This window comes from Esox lucius, chromosome 5 (genome assembly GCF_011004845.1).
Source record: "Esox lucius isolate fEsoLuc1 chromosome 5, fEsoLuc1.pri, whole genome shotgun sequence".
In the NCBI taxonomy this organism is placed as follows: Eukaryota; Metazoa; Chordata; class Actinopteri; order Esociformes; family Esocidae; genus Esox; species Esox lucius.
The window spans coordinates 8928686-8949854 of record NC_047573.1 but is presented as its reverse complement, the minus strand read 5'-3'; the positions used below and the strand labels follow the sequence as shown (position 1 = coordinate 8949854).

Genomic DNA, 21169 nt, shown 5'->3' with positions numbered 1-21169 from the left:
TGTTATGCAAGCATGAGGCGCATTCTCAGTCACGATACGTTTAAGACTGTCCGTGAAATAGGTAAATACTTTGATTGCCATGACATTTTGACTGCTAGCGGTCGAGCCATATCTTCTCAGTACTTCTGCACGAAATCTACGAGTCACTCTACAGCCATGGATCTCAGTGACATGCGGAAAAAATACAAAGGTGACAAGGAGGTGAGAATAGCGAAGGGTTTCGATTGCCTTTGGCAGCTTTAGGCAAGCATACGTTAAGACACAAACTACACTTGGCGTTGAATAATCATTAATATTTTTATTTCAGGCACAATCTGCCAACCTCATAGCACTATTCGAGTGTAGGTTTTACATTACCTTGAAGACCCAAACATTTCCATTCAAGTGAATCAGATATGTCAATTCAATGTACTTTTTCTTGTTAAGTAACAGGGAATTCATGCTGGTTGGTTCAAGCCATGACCTTCAGTATGACAAAACATATACAGTTTTAATGACTTGTGTTAATCTGTTTATAATGGTTGTAAACCACGTAGGGAGTTTGTGATATATTCCCAATACATCACGACTAAGGGCTGTATCCAAGCACTCGGCATTGCTTTTGCCTAAGAATAGCCCTTAAACATGATATATTGGACATCTACCAGACCCTCTTGAGGCCTACTGTGTAGTTATAGAACAAATGTCTAATTTGGGATTTAGATTCAAGTTTCCTTGATGATCCCAACATTACCATTCTGTCAAGTATGATATGTCAGTTCAGTGTATTGACAATATTTACAGTCTGTGTTGTTAGGTAATGTAGCTCAGCAGTTCAGTTTCTTATGTCTGCTGACTGAATATGCTCATAGGACTTCATACAGTTGTAGGTTATGGAAAACCTACCACCAATTGTTTTTCTTACATGCATTTGACGACACCAAGTTCTCAATTAGACCAAAGATGAATCTTTTTAGTGTTTTTTTTTACCAGGGGTTTCTTCCCAGATGCTCTGTGTCAATGATTTGTTCTTTGAAGCAATACAACAATGTTTATGTAGCCATCTTGTCTTTTCCAAACTGATTCCCACCTCACTTCAGCATGAAACGGAATGTTGTAGCGAATACCGTGGTCAAGTAGAATAGAGATTCCTGCTACCTCTAGTCATAACATATTTATAATTGGCAGCGTTCTGAAGTTTGGCCAGTCTGACTACACCTGCCAGTATCTGGACTGATATCGGACATATATTAAAGATGACACGATAGACCTCGGTCGAGATGTACTCGCTTGATGCAAATGTGTCGGGTCTTCCGTGCAATGAGTATCATGATTTACGTGAAGCCTCTTTACCCCTGCTGTAGTGCTTTGAAGAAAATCAGCTTGTTTCTCTGGACCCCATCAAGCAGTTCGGAGATTGGTTTGATCAAGCCACAAAGTGTCCTGAAATTGGAGAGCCAAATGCAATGTGCCTCGCCACATCCACTAAGTGAGTACCCCCATAAGTAGTCCCACAGACAAAATGCCTCTCGTGCGTAACACGTTTTCTGTAAATCTGTCTGTTTTTCTCCATGAAGAGACGGGCGTCCATCTGCCCGTATGGTCTTGTTAAAAGGCTACAGCGATGAAGGCTTCCGCTTCTTCACAAACTACGAGAGCCGGAAAGGTGGAGAGCTGGTTAGTATCTATGTGGAAAACCTAGATGTACTCCAGTCACTAAATGTCACGTCCCAAGTTGAGTCCTTTATGCCTGAGTCCCAGTGTACTACCAGAAGCTGCCGTCCTACAGTCTTTCAACCAATATTCCAAAATGTATAAAGCTAAATATGGCTAGATTACAAATGCAGAAGCTGTTTAACATTTGCTTTTGTTGCTAGCATGTTAAGAATATGCAAGGAAGGAAGACTTTTTGATGGCAAAAGTCACCACCAGTCGTGAAAATCCTGACTTCAGTCTGATTCCTGGTGTTGAGGACCACAACAGAATGCAAAATCCCTGGGCAGGCTTTATCCTCCCTTGTCCTCTCAAATGCCCCAAAGTCTTACTCCTATTTGGAGACTGTACATCTGATCTTTTCTGTAGGAAAGCAACCCTCAGGCGTGTCTGTGCTTTTACTGGGAGCCCATCAACCGGCAGGTATGTACTTCAATCGTGGCCCACCTGTCAACTTGTTGTTTTATTGTGTGCGCCCGTGTGCGTGCGTGCGCGTGTGTATGGGTGCGTGCGTGCGTGCTGCTGCGATGATGGCTTTGAATGAATTATCTAATGCAGGGACGTCAGTTAATTTGCTATGCAGTAGTTGGCGCTGCCTTAAGAGTGTGCGTGTGCGTGCGCACAGATCCGTATCGAGGGCAAAGTCAAAAGAATCCCCTACCAGAGTTCCTGTGACTACTTCCACTCCCGGCCAAAGAGTAGCCAGATTGGAGCTGTTGTGAGCCGACAGAGCACTCCCGTCCCTGACAGAAATGTGAGGACCAGCCCATCCTGCACTAATGCACTACAGAGATCTGCCATTGAACACAGTGACTAAATTGGAGATGTTACTATGCAAAGTCTGACTATGTTGTTCCACACTGCAGCACCTGAGACAGAAAAATGCAGAGCTGGAGGAAAAGTACAAGGACACAGACGTACCCATGCCTGACTACTGGTTAGTATTTTTTTTGTGCAACATTTTACATGACTTTGACATGCCGGACATGTGCGGCAAGTTGTCTCTGGTGATGATGTTCGTTTTTTTTCACCTGTCTGGTCTTCGTCTTTTATCAGGGGAGGCTACATCGTCATGCCTGACCTGATAGAGTTCTGGCAGGGTCAGACCAACAGGCTCCATGATCGTATTGTCTTCACAAGGCCGAAAACCGGAGAGAGTGTTTTAGAAGACTATCAACATCCTGCTGAGGCAGGCTGGGTGTACCAGAGACTATCCCCTTGAGACGGGCGATTAGGGGATATATTAGAGAAATGGGACAAAAGAGCAGGGAATTGGGTAGACTCAAGGATGTTGATTGGAAAACGTTGATGTTGAATAACTAGGTACTATATGATCTGTTTCTTAACAAGCCATCATTTTCTGTTTTGTTCAAGTGGTCTTTTATGCCAAATCAAGGACAGTGTTTCTGGTTGGCTAAGTCCTCTCAATGCCTTTTGTCTTCAGGGCAACAAAGGGAGAAGTTAATATAATGCAACTGAACAGACTGGCCAACAGTGTCTGAAATGAAAAATGCAGAGGTCATCTAAATTTGATAAAATCTACAACCCTCAAAGTTTTTTGCGTTGGTCATGACATTACATTTTGTGACAAAATACACGTAAAGCAGATTGTTGCTGTTACAAATGGTTAAGGTTACAGCTAGGGTTTTGATAATAGTTATGATTTGGGTTAATGTTACTAAATCATATGTTTTAGCATGCACTTTAACTCATAGCTGTGCATCCTCTAAATGATAGCTTTTCATGCGAATTTCGAGTTTCAGATCAATCTGTGCATTTTTAGCATGAGATCATGTTGGCTGAGCATGTTTACACTTTACGCCAGTGGTTCACAAACTGCACACAACACATCATTTTTTTGTGTTGTTTTATGTTGTGAAAGATAGCGGAGCGAGTTGTTCCTGAAAGAGCGGGAGAGCTGGATTTAAAACCCTGTTGCGACAGTACTTGGGAACCAGAGGCAGTGGGTTAGACCGCAGGTCCAACCAAGACCATCACAACCAGGAACTGCCTAATGAAAATACTCGGGACCCCACTCCCTACTATATTCAAAGTCATGCATGCTGTTTCAACACAATAGTGACATGAAAGTGCATTTTAATAATGACCTCGGTTTTTAGGTTACGTGAAAAAGTTCTGTACCCATTTTATGTTATTCAGTAAGAGAACTGATTCTGTTTTATCCAACAACAGTGGACCAAGTGTGGGCCTCAGAACCTCCAGAAAGTCTGTACTTGTGAAATCACAATGTCCTGTACTATCTGAATGTTATCTAACATTTATACATTTCCATTCATTTAGAACAGGGGTTTATCTTCCGTTCAGGTGTCTTTTCTAAAGACCTAACTCAACAGGAGTTTCTCTGTCAACGTGTAATTATAAATTCACTGTGTTAAATGTTTGTATTAATTGTCAGACTTCAATCATTGTCTTTGGGCTTAACTGACTTTTAATATAGTTATTAAAAGACCAGATGTGAGTTCAAATCTGCCACAGCAATAATATCTAAGGTTCTTTATGTTCTCTGCACTGCCAACAATTATCAAAGATTAAGGGAAATCTTAAACTTCTGATCTATTATCAAGATTAAGGGAAATCTTAAACTTCTTATCTATTATCAAGATTAAGGGAAAATCTTTTTTCGTCAAATTGTGATGGAGAGGAAATATCATTAAGTGCAGCCCCCCCAGACGCATGTGAAGACCAACTGCTTTTAGTGGGGCAAAATCTGTTTCTCACCCATGACTAATTTATTTTAAAATAAAATGTGTAACTGAATCTTATGCTTTTTCTGGCCATAAGGTGTCAGTGTTGTGTCAAAATGTCACACGTACCTACCTGAGGGCATTGCCCATAATTCCCTGTAATTGCTTTAGTGATATATCTATCCTACCTACACGCATCCATGTCTACCAAGTCAATGAAACTTCAGGGATATCAATCTCTCCAGTTATAAAAGCATAAGTGACTCAATGTCACCTATGAAAGTGACAACAGGTGCACTGGAGAGGCAACAGCAAGATAACCCCCAAAAGGGGAATGGTTTTTGCTGGTGGTGGCAGACAATTGCTCTCTCCTTATCCTTCCTGACTGATTCTTCTCTAGTTTTTTGTTTTGGTAATGTCCTTGTCACTACTGGTAGCATGAGACGGAACCTGCACCCCATTCAGATATAACAGGCAATCCAGCTCCTCCAGGATGGCACTAAAGATTAGATTAAATTCAACTTTATTGTCAATGAACTAGTACAAGTACAACGAAATGCAGTTAGCATCTAACCAGAAGTGCAAATAGTAGAGGACAGAAAATGTACAAGTATTAAGTATATTACAAGTGGAATGTATAGATGTGCAATGAAGGCAAATGCAGTACAAATGGCAATACTAAATGTGCAATTAAGGCAAATAGAGGAGGGCAGAAAAGGTACAAGTATTAAGTATAGTGTATGTTACAAGTGGGATAAATAGCTGTGTGGGTACAAATGACATTCTAAATGTGTAATCAATGCAAATTGAAAGAATAAGGTAGCATGTGCTGACATAGCAGCAATACGTGCTGTGGCAAGAAGGTTTACTTTGTCTCCCAGTAGAGTCTCAAGAGCATGCAGGAGAGACCAGGAGACGGGCCGTTACATGAGGAGAGCTGGACAGGGCCATAGAAGGGCACCAACACAGCAGAAGGACCGGTCTCTGCTCTTTTGTTTGAGGAGAAACAGGAGGAGCACTGCCAGAGCCTTACAAAACGACCTCCATTGGGCTACTGGTGTGCATGTCTCTGACAAATAATCAGACTCCATGCGAGTGGCATGAAGGCCCGATGGCCTCTAGTGGGACCTGTGCTCAAAGCCCAGCACCGTGCAGCTTGATATGGATTCGCCAGAGAACAGCAGAATTGGCAGGTCCACCATTGGTGCCTGTTCTCTTCACAGATGAGAGCAAGTTCAAACTGAGCACGTGACAGACGTGAAAGAGTCTGGAGAAGCCGTGGTGAAGGTTATGCTGCCTGCAACCTCATCCAGCATGACCGGTTTGGCGGTAGGTCAGTGATGGTCTGGGGAGGCATATCCTTGGAGGGTTGCATAGACCTCCACGTGCTAGCCAACGATACCCGGACTGCTCTTAGGTACTGGGATGAAATCCTCACGCTGGTGAAGTGGGCCCTGGGTTCTTTCTGGTGCAGGACAATGCCCGGCCTCATGTGGCCAGAGTGTGAAGAACCAGTGACAAACCGGTTCCACGGAAGGCCGAGTGTCTGCAGGTTTTCATTTTGACCTTGTACTTGATTGATTGATTAGGTCACTAATTGGTTAGTTTCCACCCTCACCTGGTTGTTCAGGTCTGAACTGGGAACCAATTTAAAGGAAAAACCAAAAACCTGCAGACACTCGGCCCTCCGTGGAACCGGTTTGACACCTCTGGTGTAGGTAGTTCCTGGGTGACGAAGGGATTGATGCCATTGACTGGCCCTCACGTTCCCCAGACATGACTGCAATTGAGAACCTCCGGGACGTTGTATATCAGTGCATCCAACGCCACCAAGTAGCGCCACGACTGTCTAGGAGCTCACTGATGTCCTGATCCAGGTCTGGGAGGAGATCCCCCAGGACACCTGGGGGGGTCTTATACACTACTGATTCACATTATGAGTTTCCGTGAAGAAATGCACGCCGGCTGGAACAGCCTATGATTTCAGTTGTTCACTTTGGTTTTTGGTGTGAGTTTGGATCCAGCCCTCAGTCGGTTGGTGAGTTTCCATTGACCTTTATGTCATTCTGTTCTCAACGAATTACACCATGTATAGTAAAGGTTTTGATCTTTAATGTATCTCAAAAACCAAATAATCAAAACCCAAAGTGTGATTTAAATGTTCCCATAATGTTTAATTCACAACAAACATAAACATTTGGGGCCAGTTTCCCAGACACAGATTAACCGTTGTCTTGGACTAAAAATGAAGCTCAGTGGAGATTCTTTATTGAGCTTCATTTCTTTTGTCCATGATTAAGCTTAGTCTGTGTCTGCAAAACCAGCTCTTTAACACCAGATTACTGGCCATGACACAGGCAACACCATGGTCTTGGAAAATCTTCAGCATTGTCCGTTTAAAAATGTGAAATTCTCACAGAATGGGTCTCGGTAAAGATATTTTACAATCCACACAAAATACATGTTTGGGGCATGACTGAATGGTGAGCAATACTGTTTACGTGTTTATGTCAGTATGAGTGACTGTTCAGCTGGTTACAGTATTGCTTGCATTTACACTAGGTGTAGTGTATAGGTGTAGTGTTGTGTCCACCAGGGTAGTGTATGTTTCCGGCCAACAAGAGCAAGGCTGTGTTTTTGTCTGCTGCACATAGCTATTCATGTACACTGTGTGTGTTATTTATCTCCTCTGTGTTTCTCCTGATTGGGACCACATTCTGTGATCAACATGGGGTTCTCGGCCAGTGTTCCACAGACCTTCTTCTTCTCCTTCAAGCGACCAGAACGGGACACCTTAACGTGCCAACCTTTAGTCTTGTCCACTTCCTTCTCCAGTCTAGCACTGCATTGGTTGTCCAAAGGGTCTGTGGGTATCTGAGGGAGGTTGGGATGCCCCTTATTCCAGGAGTTATTGCAAGACTCAGGAGGGGGCTCATGCTGAACCTTGACCTTACACTTACTGCGCGAGAAGATCGGGTTCCACCAGCCAGAGTCCGCCATGACCTGTGGAGGAAAGGGCACCCACAGTGGGTAATGTGACTCTTGACAGTTAACAGTTACACAGCAACAAGTTTCCAGATCCGAAGACACAAGCGGGGAAGGGGGATTCTTGTGACAATGCTGACATGTTTGCTGACACTGCCAGGCAAAACTATTGACTCATTCTTTACATTTCTGAAAATGATCTGTTTATAATTAAATAGCATCAACTGGTGAAGATCAACATTTAACTAGAACCTGTAAACTTGGGAAAGTGCTTGCTAGAGGCTGTCGTCTATGCTGGATCAAACAGATCCTGACCATATTTACTGAGCTTATCAAAATTATTTAATTAGACATACTACTTATAGATTAGACAAATTATTTGTTTGTCGCAGGGTAAAATCCCAATGGGGAATATGTATGGGATACTATGTTGAAAGAGTGACACAAAAAAAGCTACCATTGCTGCACTCTTGTTATACAAAATCTAAGTACATACAGTCCTTCATAAAAAAAATTAATAATAATAATAATAAATTGAGATAAAACTGTCCCAACTGAGCCTGACTGAGTATTGCCTGCCGGTGACTAGTCATGTCTCAAACGTCACTCCACCCAACTAATAATTTACAATGTCACACCTGACTCCACCCGACCCCTATTCTACAATCTCACACTTCACTCCACCCAACCCCTAATTTTCAGTGTCACACTTCATTCCACCCAAAACCAAATCTACCACATCAGGCATTGAAAGAAACATTTAAAACTAGATGCCCCCGCTTAATGTCCTTGACGAAAAGGCAAAACCTTCCTGATTGAGATCTTTTTTTTTTTATATCAACAAAAGATATACTTGTGTGTATTTTTTTAAAACAGTTTATTCCTGTGGACTAAATAAAAACAAAGAACAAAGATCCCCTATAACATCTCCCTCACTGCATGTATCATCTTTCACAGACTTCTACAAATGGTGAGAGAGAGAACAGTTAGCTCATCTCTGTTCTGCACAGCATAATCTGGACAGATGACCGAACCTGTGGAATGGTACGTAATACGTTTCTTCATACAGTCACACCCCACCAGAAAGTCATTTTTTAATAAAAATGTGGACATGTGGCTATGTAATCACCACTACACTATTGACGGATAACCAAATTTAACCTAAGAAAATAAGTTAACCCTTATTTAACAAATGACACTGAAGTGTTATAATTTGCAATGATTGATTCATCTAAAATCAACAGAAATGCACTTTCATAGTGCGGACAAAGTTGCCTTTTATATCGGGTGTTGCCCCCTTTCACTCAGCCATTCCATAAAGAGCCATTGCTTCTATGTTTTATGGTTGGTATGAGACTATCCTGTTCAAAGGTGGTGTTTTGTTTTCCAAACAACTCCACCTTTGACTCATCTGTCCGGAGGACATTGTTCCAGGAGTTTGGTCTTTACCCAGGTGTTATCTGGCAAACATCAGTGCTGATATTCTCTTTTGAGAGCAGAAGCTTCATCTTTCCTGGCCAAGTTTGTGCTGTCTCTTTTTGACCAATGCCTCATGCACCTCGAGCTTGGTTGTGACAGAAGAGGCCATTTATGGCATCTTTTGGTCAGCTCTTGGGTTGAATTTGGTGGGACGACCTGTCCTATGTAGATTTCCAGCAATCTAGACTTTTCTCTGTTTCTGAATGATGTACTTTGAATCACATGAAAATGGCTTTGTAACCCCGCCCAGGCTCATGCTCATCAATAGCCTTTCTTCTGAGGGTCTCAGATAGGTCTTTTCATCTTTCATCACACCTGTATGGTTAAAGATTCTAATCTTATTGGAAGGCTGGACCCTCCTCCTTTTCACCAAAACCCAGGCAGGGTCTTTCCACATGGTTATTATTTAAATTTAGTATGTCACCATTCCACTTCTGACTGAGCCAGGTGAACTGATCAGTCATGAAAATAACCCAATTGCCACCAAATTCTACCAGCAGAATACAGATCTTTCTTATTCCTCCCTATGTATATAGTAAGAGACAGATAATGTATGGCAGTTATGGCAAGCTGTGTAGGTTAAAACAAAATTCCATTGCGTTTTTTCTGCTCAACTCTGTGTTCTGATGTTCTGAGTGTAAAGAGGATTCATACTGTAAATTGTTAACAGCTCCCTTGTTATCAGTCCTTCACATCTGTGATGAGAAAGAATAGTCAAGGAGACTGCTCATCTGACATTTAAAACGGATTCTCAGCTGATGAATTAACCTAAAATAATCCTTTCAGCTGATGAAAAAGTAACAAATGCCAAAGCTGTTCATTAAGTGAATGACACAATGACAGAATTGCTACAGTCAAAAAATAAACCAATATATAGTTAGATTGTTTCTGGGGACACTCCCTGTACTGATAACATAATAATTTGTTTCAAACACTTTTATCTGTTCTTTGTTGGCTATAGTTCACAAATCCTAGACGAAATGCAACATATGCAGCAGATTTGTCAAAGGATTACCCCAGCAGTCATGACAGTACAGCCTTACTGTGGTTTAGGTAACACACAGTTACAATTATACTGTACATCAGTTTCATTATTCAGACCTATTTCTTATCTGAAGCACTTGGCTTTGGGGAAAGGTTGGTGGCATGGCATGCCAGTGGTGAAATTGTAAAAGTAAATAAGTGCATAAACTCTGATTACCAGTTGTGAAAAAAATGCAAAATGCAAAACTCCCTATACTTTCACAGGTTTTATTCAGCTAAAGGTTGGTAAAATGTCATGCAAAATATAAATGATGGATAAACAATGTTTGCTTGCATTTACAGCCAGAAATGACTTAGATGGGTGGACAGTAACTTTGGTGCTATACTGTTGAAAGATATGTTCCTTAGATAACTGTAATGTTTTGAAAGCAATCCTTGTCATTAAGCTAAACTAGTTGTCTTACATAACGGCCACTGTCACATACATCATGGTCATTGTGCTATATTCTTTCAGTTCATGTAATTCACAGTTTGTACGAATTTCTGACCTGATTGTGTACAGAGTCAAAGACTCTGATAAGATAAGGTTGCTTTTCAAGATGAGCTGTTACACCTTTTTCTTCCCAGAATAATCTAGTTACATTTACCTTGCTTGCTCAAACTGTTTGAAACATTTGTCACGCTAGATCCTTGACTTTGGCAAACTGATTCAGATTTTTTTTTACATTTATTTTAAGAGTACATTTTTTGTCTTCTAAAATATTTCTAAACAGTAGAAAGAAATGATAACTAATTCCTGTCAACAAAAAAAAATCCTAAATGAGACCTCAATACGAAGTTTTATGTAAAGTTGCTCAACCAGGTTGTATTTGATTTTACCTGTACAAGGACATATATGACTCAGTTATGCAATAAGATACACTGTGCTCTGTTTTGTGTGGCCAAGCAGCCCAGGCAATGCCTAAAACATTGAGGAACACCATGTTCACCATGAACAATGACAAAACACTCCCCGACTACACTACCTCTTAATTACGGAATGATTGCGCTTCAGAAAGGTGGGCTCAATCAGAACACAATGTCGAAATAAATTACACATAGTGTTCTAAAATAATTACATATAGTGGAAGGCAACACATAAGCACCAAACTTACAACACATCTAAAGACAAAAAAAACATCCTCTTAAGAAAAAGAATGGCTCGTACATCATTTTTACAGGTCAAAATCAAACAAGTCAGTTAACATTCATGGATGTACTGTGCTGTGACTGTAATTTTTATTACCTTGTTAATGGAGAATTGATCTGTATTCTGGAGAGGGAGTTGTTCAGATGTGAAAATGTCCAGTCATATCTCAGTGCAGTCCTAATTACTTATTTTCTCCCTCTTTTTCTTTCAATTTTTTTGTCACACTCACTGAATTCCTGAGAACGTCTTATGCTGGCATTCACTCAGGTGTTCTGCTCCAGACCCCAGTACACACACACACTCTCTCTCTCTCTCTCTCTCTCTCTCTCTCTCTCTCTCTCTCTCTGTCTCTCTCTCTCTCTCTCTCTCTCTCTCTGTCTCTCTGTCTCTCTCTCTCTCTCTGTCTCTCTCTCTGTCTCTCTCTGTCTCTCTGTCTCTATCTCTTTGACTCTCTCTCATATTGTTGATATTCTCATGTTTGCCAGAATGATTTTACAGTTTCAGTTGAATGTTATTTCTTCTTCACCCTAACCCTTATCCTCCTTATCAACCGTAAAAGGGTATGTCTCTTGAGTTATTAACCTGTCCACAGATATGGGTATCCTAGAGTTGGGCCTTCATCAAATCCATAACCTTGGGCCTTTAGCCCTAATTCCAGTGCCACATCAACAATGGTGAATAATATGTGCTTAACAGGACAAAAAAAAACATCCACCTAATTATTATTATAAAATAATAAGACGTTTTTAAAAAGGTGTCCACTTTGCACAAACTCATGAACTCCCAGGATTTTTTCAGAATAGGATATATCGAGTATACTTGAGTATTATGTTGGAAAATCTTACTCTAATCCCATCTCTAAAATAAATAATCCGATTTTTACAGATATTGTTTAATTCCAAAGTGCTGCATAGAGCCCATGATCAACCCGCTTCAATCAGAAATGAAACCTATGTGTACAAGGTCCTCTGTTGGTAGACCGGTGTAAATGTATTTTATACAAGGGTACATTTTTTTTTGTAGCAACGCTCTCGTTCTCGTCCTCTCTGACATTTTACGTCACCCAATCCGGAAATAAAATACTCACCTATTACATCCAGTCGCCAGTATGGTACCATTCCATTGGTTTATGAAAGCTGACCCTCGTGCCAATACGTTTTTCCATTGGTTCTTTGTCTGGTAACGTGTCGATTTACTTGATGTAAATATTGGTACAGATTAGCTGACAGCTACTGTATCTACTTGAAGAACTTTCTGAATTGTAATTGCAATGTGCCGATAAAACAAAAAATACACCAATTGAATAAACAGTTGACGAGGCGATGGAGGTAAATTGTTGCTTTTTCGGGAGAGTGGTTTGATACATTGTTTACGTGTCTTAGCTGTTGGTCGTTAGAGCTAGGGGCTTAGTTACTTTTTCTTAACTGTCAAACGTTATGTTTTTTGCATCTGCACGGCAGTGGCAGTAACTTAAAGGAATTAACCTTGTTGAACTACATACAACGAACATATTCATTTCACAACGTGTGTCATTTCTTAAGTGCCGCTGTTTAAGTAGTAGGCTAATATAACCTTATCTTCTCAACAGAATATTCAAAATCTTCCCATCGACATACAGACCAGTAAGCTGTTAGGTAAGATTGGGTTTATGTGATGAATGCAACACCAACATGGTCTTTATATCGTCATTAATTTAAACCACATTTCTCGCGATATACCCTGCTGTAGACTGGCTGGTGGACCGACGACACTGCAGTCTGAAATGGCAGAATGCCGTGATGACCATCCGCGAGAAGATCAACACAGCCATGCAGGACATGCCCGAGAACGAGGAGATCAAGAAGCTTCTCTCAGGCTCCTGTAAGTCTGTCACTCCCGTCTTATACCCCACGTAGGCTGCTAATACGCAGGCCTGGCAGTCTGGTTCTCTTCATTGGCATGCCACTGTAATATAACTCAGTTATGAGGAACTGTGTATGACAACATCTGTTGTTGTTGTTGTTGTTGTTGTTGTAGACATCCACTACTTCCACTGCTTGCGGATAGTAGATATCCTGAAGGGGACTGAGGCCTCCTCAAAGAACATCTTTGGCAGATACTCCTCTCAGAGGATGAAGGTGATGGGACGGTTGTGTTTTTTTTATTTGTTCTCGTTTGTGTCCCAAGCGTCCTCCTTCAGCCGCCAGTAAGCCAGTCTGCTCTATTTTCTTTCCGCAGGACTGGCAAGAAATAGTGTCCCTCTATGAGGCAGACAGTGTTTACTTGGGTAAGTATAAGTGGTGGTGTCCCTCTGTCCTAGTAAAGCATTAGGCTAAGGCAGGCCACAATTACTGTGGGGGAAGCGCTAATCAACATCATGCAGCCTAATAATCACCATTAGAAAACTTTCAGAACCATCTATAGTTTTTGTGTGTGACAATCTGGTAATTAATACTAGAAGAAATTCTGATCGGAATACATGTGATATTGCAGTGGTGAGTTGGTTTATCTAATACTGCCTTCTTGATTTCAGTATGGAAGGGAAACCAAGACCTCTTTTGCGTGTTCTCTTTCGTGTGTACAGATTTTGCTCAGTAAAAGGCTAATTCTTGAACTGAATGGGGTGGGGGGTGGGGTTGATCAATCAATCACATTTATTTAAAAAGCCCTTTTTAAAACAACAGTTGTCACAAAGTGCTTTTACAAAACACCCAGCCTGAAACCCCAAGGACCAAACAACAACAGTGTTGAATTTCAGTGGCTAGGAAAAACTCCCTAAGAAGGCCGAAATATAGGAAGAAACCTAGAGAGGAACCTGGCTCAGAGGGGGTACCAGTCCTCTTCTGGCTGTGCTGGGTGAACATTTTAAGAGTACATGTTGTAATGATTAATAAGTGAATGTGGACTGAGTCCAGAGTCTATTAAACTTAGTCCAGGTCAGAAACATGACCAGATGGGGGTGGGGGGGATCAGCAGGGTGGCAGCTGAAGTCGTCAGGTCTTGATCTGTAACACAACCAGGATGACTTTGGATAGAGACAGCAATGAGTCTTTCAAGCTTGGTACTCCAGAGGTGTGGCCCAAGGCCTCATGTCCTCCTAAGTTTAAACAGGGCAGGAGACAGGGAACATTTGGAGAGTACCATTCCTTAGGGTTACAAGGATTTACAGAAGAAACCCTAGACTGGTGTTTGTACAGCCTCTCTGTTTTTGATCCAGCGGAGGTGGCCAGCCTGTTGAGCCGCAGCGTGAGCTACGAAGGCCCGGCCCTGAGGAAGCAGTTGGCCAAGGCCCAGCAGCTGCAACAGGAGCTGAGCCGGAGGGAGATGGAGTGCCTGAGCTCCGCCGCGGACCTGCGGGAGCGCTTCTACGCCGGCTGCAAGCAGTACGGCATCACGGTGAGGACATGCCGGGCTGAACGCGTTAAGCCCCGGAAAACAAGGATAACCTTGATACGCTTGGTTTTACACCGACGAGCACCTACGCTGCTCCGTAGCTCCAGACAAGGAGGAGTTTGCCTGATATTCTGTGCTACACTGTGTGGACTTGCCCATGGTGGGCTGACAGTTTATTTCTCTCGCAGGGGGAGAACGTGGCTCGGGAGCTGCAAGCTCTTGTGAAAGATCTACCAACGACCCTCAGGGAAATAGGGAGGGACGTCGCCAAGCTAGAGCAGCAGATCCAGCTCTACGCAGCCTTCGCAAAATTTGTCTGTGACTGGTGAGTGTGATGTCACGTTATGTGCCGTGGAAAAGCACAGGACCCCATCGAGTAGTTCTATGTGCAACATTACCTGTGCGGTCGGTTCTGATTATGTCATCCTGCCACAGGGATCAGCCTGTGCTGCCATTACTCACCTTTGTCCAACTGAGAGGCAACACTACATTCTACGAGTGGCGGACGGGAATAACACCAGCGGTCATCGAGAGGCCGATAATGGAGGAGGCGCCCCCCGATACTGCCGCAGAAGAAACGGTTGGGCACGCTCACTATCGTTATACCATTAGTGGGTCTTAATGATGGCAGCGATCTGTGTTCTTCAGTTGATGTACTTTCAGGGCATCGGAAGGTATTAGTCATTCGTCGTTCTAGTAAGATGGCTTACTGACATTGTGTGTGTGGGTGTTGGTCCCCATGTCCATCCAGATTGACTGGGGTGACCTTGGCGGTGGGACAGGGACAGCTGGGAACCAGGATGTGATCACCGTGGAGGAAGGTGTGGTGGACTGGGGCATTAGCCTGGCGCCAGGCTCTGAGGCAAGACTAAAGAGAACTTTGGTTTTGTGCTGAAACTTTCTTTTTTTCCTGTGTTGCTTATTCACTTGCTCACTTAATTATATCTGTGCCGTTAGGCCACTGTCTCTTTTAATGCCCCTCACCCCCCCTCCCACAGGACAATGATGCAGGAGGCATCGATTGGGGTGAGAGTGAAACCCCTGTAGAAATTGAGATTGTAGACATGGGCACAGACTGTAAGTATTTTATTAACTACCCCAGAATAAAAACTCCAAACCATAAATATACTGTATGACAGGGGTGTCCAAACAGTTCCACGGAGGGCAGATTGTCTGCAGGTCTTTGGTTTTTCCTTTAAATTGGATTCCAGTTTGGACCTGAACAACCAGGTGAGGGTAGAAACTAACCAATTAGTAACCTATTTAATCAATCAAGTACAAGGTGAGAGTGAAAACCTGCAGACACTTGACCCTCCGTGGAACCGGTTTGTCACCTCTGCTCTACGATGTGTTGTGAGATGGCTGCACAAAAAGCCTTTGAAATGGAACTGGTAATAATGTGGTGTCTGTGTTCGGGTGTTGTGTCCAGGTCCGGAGGGCCTGGCCAGGGGGGAGGACGCTCTGTCTCTACTGGAGATCCCACAGACCCGCACCCAGTTCATCGACGAGCTGATGGAGGTACACTCCGTTGCTGCTGAGCAAATCCATAGAAAGATTTTTGCACATTCGGTCTCCCTGTGATTTATTTCACTTGAAATGCATGGTATTGAGTACAGTATACGTGGTGAGTTGATCTTGGTGCTTGTTGGTGCTTGGTGCCCGAGAGCCCAGTCAGTCAGTGCGCTTGTGTGTGCCGTGCAGTTGGAGGTGTTCCTGGCCCAGCGACTGACAGAGATGGGCGAGGAGGGTAACGTGGTGGCCATGAGCCAGTTCCAGCTGGCCCCCTCCGTCATCCAGGGGCAGACCCGCCAGCAGGTCCAGCAGATGCTGGCCGAGGTGCGCCACCTGCTGGACAGACTGACCAACCAACGAATGCAGCACCTCTTCATGATCCAGGCGTCGCCCCGGTGAGCAATAACCACGCCACTGAAACGGTCTGCTTTTTCCTGCTTTTCCCTTCTCCCTGATAGGGGGTTCAGGGACAATTCCCATGCTGAGTGTGTGTGTGTGTGTGTGTTTGTGTCTGTGTGTGTGTACAGGTATGTGGAGCGTGTTTCTGAGGTCCTGAGGCAGAAGCTGAAGCAGGCAGACATCTTGTTGCTGAAGCAGGCCACGCTGGCTGAGAGGAGACAGGAAGCCCTGGAAGAGCAGGCTTCCCTGGAGCCCCGGATCGACCTGCTGATTGAGCGCACCCACCAGCTCCAGAAACTGGTACCGTCTGTCTCTGTCTGTGGGAGTGAAATGGGGCAGGCACGTTTGGGACCCACCTAACCTCTGACTTACGGTGTGTTTTACAGATCTCAGCTGACATTTCCAGACGATACAACAACCGGCCTGTCAATTTGATGGGAGTCAACGTGTAGCTGTACGACACAGATTTTCATTGTCGTTAAAAAAAAATAAATGTTTTATTTGATGGAAAGGTTTGTGTTGCTGTGACGATGGCATTGTTGATTTTTAAATGTTACCAGGCATGATGGTGGGTGGAGAACTAAGTGCAATTGAAATCGCTGGCCAAGGTAGAACGCTGTCCTCAGCCTTGGTTTTGACCAGCTGGTTTGGAGAAGACTGCCATCTCTGCGTTGTACGGGCGGAGCATGTGAGCGTGTGTAAGATGAAAGGAGCCAAGGCCATGTAGTGTCCTAAAGATTAAGAGTAAGATCTTACAACCAGCCCTGGGTGCAATGGGGGGGGGAATGCCCCTCTAGCAAGAATGCTTTGACCCCAAAAATAGATTTGGTAAGATGCTTCCCAGTACTGTACTTAACTAATTACCTTTAGGAATGTAGCTCTCTTGCCTTCATCTGCAAATGCGATAGATGTGCTTTATTAAATAGTAATCTACAAAGAATGTGTAACTACTGCAGTAACTAAAAGCTTTCATGTTTGATTGACAGAGGTGTATTTTGCTATTATATAGGCTTAGCCTCAGCAAGCTATGCCTGCTAAAATTATTTGCTTTTCATCCCTCACTCATGCTGAAATTACATTGGTAAGTAGGATAAACATACTCGCCCATGGAAATCCAATGCCCGTCCAAAATGTTTGCTCTTGGGACGGGCCTGCTTACAGTTTGGCCAGGGCTACAACCTAAATATATGCTGTTGGGGGTACTGGAGGACAAGTGTTGGGAAACACTGATCTAAACATCAGGTTGCAGCTGGAGGCTCTGATTCGACCGTGGAGTCATCTGTTCACCCCCGGGCAGCTAGCTATGTAATCGCTCTTGTGAAACTAATTTGGATGGCGTGATTGAGAAGCTAGCATTAATGAATCTCAAGAGAGGAATAAACAGGATGGTGAGAAGGCTGAAATGTTTGCATGGGACTGAAGAACACATTATTCTGTGAAGCTGTCATGAGGGGGTTCTTTTAAAATCACACAAAGCACAACATTTATTTTTACTAAGTCTGTTGAAATGAGAGGATTAGGAAAATCCATGCTATTTTCATGAAAATTTCCTAACTTTCCATCTCTTTTTTGTCTCTAGCGTCTCTCTTTTCTTATAGGTCAGGACAAATAAGTTGAGTCACACAGTATGATAGTAGAATCATTTTCATGTATGTTACAAGTTTCTCATTATTAAGCTAAATTGATTTGTCTTGTAGAAATCCAACAGTAAATCACTGCTTCTTACAGCTGGTTCACCTCTGAAACAAAGCAGGGTTGGGAGTTGTTGCTAACATTGTGGTGCTGGAAGGCCTGAGATGACAATCTCTATGCTGACTGAATTGAATATGCTGGTGTAGGCATAGACCAATCCCACTTAATGTAAGAGTATTGATGTTAACCCAAACTGGCCCTATTACCATCATGGCCTCTAAATCATCTTCCTCAGTCTTAATCGGTACATCTCGCCTAAACCGTAAGTCTCTTCGCATCATAGCTGGCGTGTGGTGAGCGTTTGTGCACGAATAGGTCAACATGTGTCACCCAGCTAGGTGCTGAGGCTGTTTTGAGTACCATAGTAGGTTCTGTGTCAATCCGATAATATGATTGAATTCATTGTACTCCAAAACTCCTATCAACATACTGATGTTCTTGTCCGGTGGAGAGATGATGGGTTTTGCTGGGCCTCTAAAAGGCTAAGGTTGCCAAGGCAACTGGCCTAATGTCCTTTTCTTTTGTCACTTGCTCGGTTGCTGATCGCTTCAGCCTCAAAATCTCTCTCTTGGCTGGTGTGGTCAGAGTACACACATACCCTGTTAAACATGCTTAGACTATTCACACGTCTTCAATTTCCTTGCTGAAGAAAGATAACTGCAATAAGGACGTTGTTGGATCTCTCATGGTGTTCATTCCGGTCATAATTCTATCACAGATATATTTTCCGAACTTTAACTGATGTTTAAGCTGTATAGATGGGATTGAATACCCTTGTCAGTAAACAACACGATAAACAAAGATGTATTTTGTGATGGCATAGGAACTGTTGCCATCCCCCATTCTGTCACCACAGTAAAGCAGTGATATAACATGCATAGGTTGAATATCTGAGTGGAAGGATATTTGATTGGTCCAACAACTTGAAATTCAATTCAAAATTCAAACTTATACAAGGTGGTCATTGAGGGATGGTTCTTTCCTGTGCAGAATGTGGTTAATGTACACTCCCTCCCCCCACAGTCCCTTTGTAGCATAGATTTGGATTTTGGACTTTAGGTCATGCGTATCGTCTTTGCTTACCTCTTTGATTAATGCTTACATTTTACTTTGTTACAGTTTTTTTTAAACTTCTACTAAATGTTTACGTCACATGATGTGTGAAACCTGTCACTCAATAGAGCACACACCAAGTCTGCAAAACTATAAGCTAGTTCTCTGCATTTCGCTGGACTGAGAGTACAGCCCAACTTGAGTCGGTTTACCTTGACAACCATAATTTACAGTGGCAACCCATATCCTAAATCAGTGTCTCCCAACCTTTTTCAGTTACTGTACCCCCAAAATGTTTTTGCACTGCTTTGAGTACCCCTGAAGTACCCCCTCATGTTAATTTCACTAGTAAGTCTATGGTGTCATGAGTGTTTTCAAGTACCCCCTGTGGAGAGGCCAAGTACCCCCAGTGGTCCTAGTACCCCTGGTTGGGAACCACTGTCCTAAATGATGCAGCAGTGTTCCGCAACGTAGATGCAATGCGTCCTCCAGTGGCACCATTAAAGAATGAAACAACTGTACAGGGTGCCATTTGAGAGAAACTCTGACAGGGTCAAAGATCTGCAACGTGACTGTGGATGTATGTACATGACACTACGTCCAGTACCTGCAGATACAGAGCCAGAGTTACAGAGAATATTGGAGATGGATTTGCAATTCTCCATGAACACATTTATGTGGATGAGGTTGGCTTCAACCTCACCAAAACCAGGCGCAGGGGGAGAAATGTAATAGGAGAGAAGGCCATTATCAATGTCCCTGGACAGCGTGGGGGAAATGTGACCATATGTGTTGCCATCATTCACAACAAGGTGTGCTCCACCTCCATGCCACACTTGGTCCTTTCATCACCACCCATTTGCTTACTTTTCTGGAAGCAATTCACAATATGCTTGTTCCAGATCAAAATCCGGACCCAGATGTGTGATAATATGGGACAATGTAGGTTTTGACCAGCCTATTCTGGTCCCAAACTGGTTTGCCTCCCATCCACAGTTCACAGTGGTGTACCTTCCCCTCACATTCACCTTTTCTAAATCCTTTTGAGGAATTTTTCTCTATGTTGCGCTGGAAAGTGTACGATCGTCCACCCTATGCCCGCATGTCGTTTCTTCAGGCAGAGGAGGAGGCATGAAGGGACAGAGACGCTGCCTCTGTCCAAGGTTGGATACACCGCTCTAGGAGATTCTTCCCTTGCTATTTGGCAAGAGAAAATATTTTTCTTTGCTCTGCTTTTGGTTTACATGTTTTTGGTTTCTGTACAAATGCCCACGTTTTTTGTATGCCGTACAGCACTGTACTACTGTAATATTTTGGAAAATTGCATTGGTTTTTACTGTGTACATTTCAATCCCTCTCAGCAGATTACTTTCACTCTAGAACACTATGGAAATGTACATAAAAGCCTATAAAAGCGAGAAGAGCATTAGACTTAGAGCAGTGTGTACATGGTATATCCAAAAATGTACTATTGTGAGAAACGTGTTTGCCATTTGATGCAAATACTTTTTTGAGATGTGATGATATGTTTTTGAGATGTGTATGATATTCGGAATGCAGTGTTTCATCTTGCAGGACGTATGAGGAATTGTGTGTGCGCAATTTTTGGATTTCTGTTTAGAGTTCTGAAAAATTAGACCAAGACAATTTGTGAAATCAGTTATAAAAAACTATATACTTATAGTATTGCCTTGTTTAAAATATACACCCACAAATCTATCGAAATCTAAGCCCACTTTCATTCCTTCTTGCCGTGAATAACATTGTTTACTGTACTCCTGTTTCCATAGTTGGAGCAGATAAGGACAAATTGACTTGGGACTATGTTTTGCATCATCCTAAATAGCTTTCTACAAAGTAAAACATGACAATTTATCATTACAAAGCTCATACACACAGTTTCAAAGACATTGTGAATAGATGTCGGTAAGATTCAATATAAACATTTAAAGGTCCGGTCTCTTGCTTAACCACTCTCTTAACATGAGTACATTTGTGGGTACAATGTTCACAAGTGTCATATGCTTTTCTAGAGCTGACCACATTTGTAAGGGAGGTCAAGGCAAATGCTGTATCTCTTCATTTCTTCTAATGGACTTCACTGTAC

The 21169-nt window shown here is 42.7% G+C and overlaps 3 protein-coding genes across 5 annotated transcripts; 2 read left to right on the top strand and 1 right to left on the bottom strand.

Annotated features, from left to right (window-relative positions):
• Positions 1-9: 9 nt before the first annotated feature.
• Positions 10-4093, top strand: pnpo (pyridoxamine 5'-phosphate oxidase). The gene is made up of 7 exons (XM_010866179.3): positions 10-201; positions 1344-1468; positions 1557-1656; positions 2062-2115; positions 2318-2446; positions 2559-2629; positions 2749-4093. The coding sequence occupies exons 1-7, from the start codon at positions 13-15 to the stop codon at positions 2912-2914; spliced, it is 834 nt and encodes a 277-aa protein (XP_010864481.1). The 5' UTR covers positions 10-12; the 3' UTR covers positions 2915-4093.
• A 2980-nt stretch (positions 4094-7073) lies between these two features.
• On the bottom strand, positions 7074-7397 carry prr15lb (proline rich 15 like b). The gene has a single exon (XM_020046361.1). The coding sequence runs from the start codon at positions 7395-7397 to the stop codon at positions 7074-7076; it is 324 nt and encodes a 107-aa protein (XP_019901920.1).
• Positions 7398-12197: 4800 nt separating this feature from the next.
• Positions 12198-19388, top strand: cdk5rap3 (CDK5 regulatory subunit associated protein 3). 3 transcript variants are annotated; one of them, XM_034292027.1, is made up of 15 exons: positions 12199-12362; positions 12623-12668; positions 12763-12894; positions 13051-13151; positions 13252-13300; positions 14231-14409; positions 14595-14731; positions 14842-14986; positions 15158-15268; positions 15405-15483; positions 15836-15924; positions 16108-16313; positions 16446-16617; positions 16704-16771; positions 16878-19388. In XM_034292027.1, the coding sequence occupies exons 1-14, from the start codon at positions 12357-12359 to the stop codon at positions 16767-16769; spliced, it is 1518 nt and encodes a 505-aa protein (XP_034147918.1). In that variant the 5' UTR covers positions 12199-12356; the 3' UTR covers positions 16770-16771; positions 16878-19388. The 3 variants fall into 3 exon arrangements, with proteins under 3 accessions (XP_019901822.1, XP_034147918.1, XP_010864471.1); XM_020046263.2 differs by lacking the exon at positions 16878-19388 and having other exon boundaries at positions 12198-12362; positions 15405-15432; positions 16704-16832; XM_010866169.4 differs by lacking the exon at positions 16878-19388 and having other exon boundaries at positions 16704-16832.
• The last annotated feature ends 1781 nt before the right edge of the window (positions 19389-21169 follow it).

What these genes read in the sequence shown, in the direction of transcription:
- pnpo (XM_010866179.3), top strand. Translation starts at nt 13, where the DNA reads ATGAGGCGCATTCTCAGTCACGATACGTTTAAGACTGTCCGTGAAATA. An exon ending in TGCCTCGCCACATCCACTAA is followed by an intron (nt 1,469 to 1,556) that starts GTGAGTACCCCC and finishes TTCTCCATGAAG; the next exon opens with AGACGGGCGTCCATCTGCCC. An exon ending in GCCGGAAAGGTGGAGAGCTG is followed by an intron (nt 1,657 to 2,061) that starts GTTAGTATCTAT and finishes TCTTTTCTGTAG; the next exon opens with GAAAGCAACCCTCAGGCGTG.
- prr15lb (XM_020046361.1), bottom strand. Translation starts at nt 7,397, where the DNA reads ATGGCGGACTCTGGCTGGTGGAACCCGATCTTCTCGCGCAGTAAGTGT.
- cdk5rap3 (XM_034292027.1), top strand. An exon ending in ACTCCTCTCAGAGGATGAAG is followed by an intron (nt 13,152 to 13,251) that starts GTGATGGGACGG and finishes TTCTTTCCGCAG; the next exon opens with GACTGGCAAGAAATAGTGTC. An exon ending in TGTAGACATGGGCACAGACT is followed by an intron (nt 15,484 to 15,835) that starts GTAAGTATTTTA and finishes TGTTGTGTCCAG; the next exon opens with GTCCGGAGGGCCTGGCCAGG.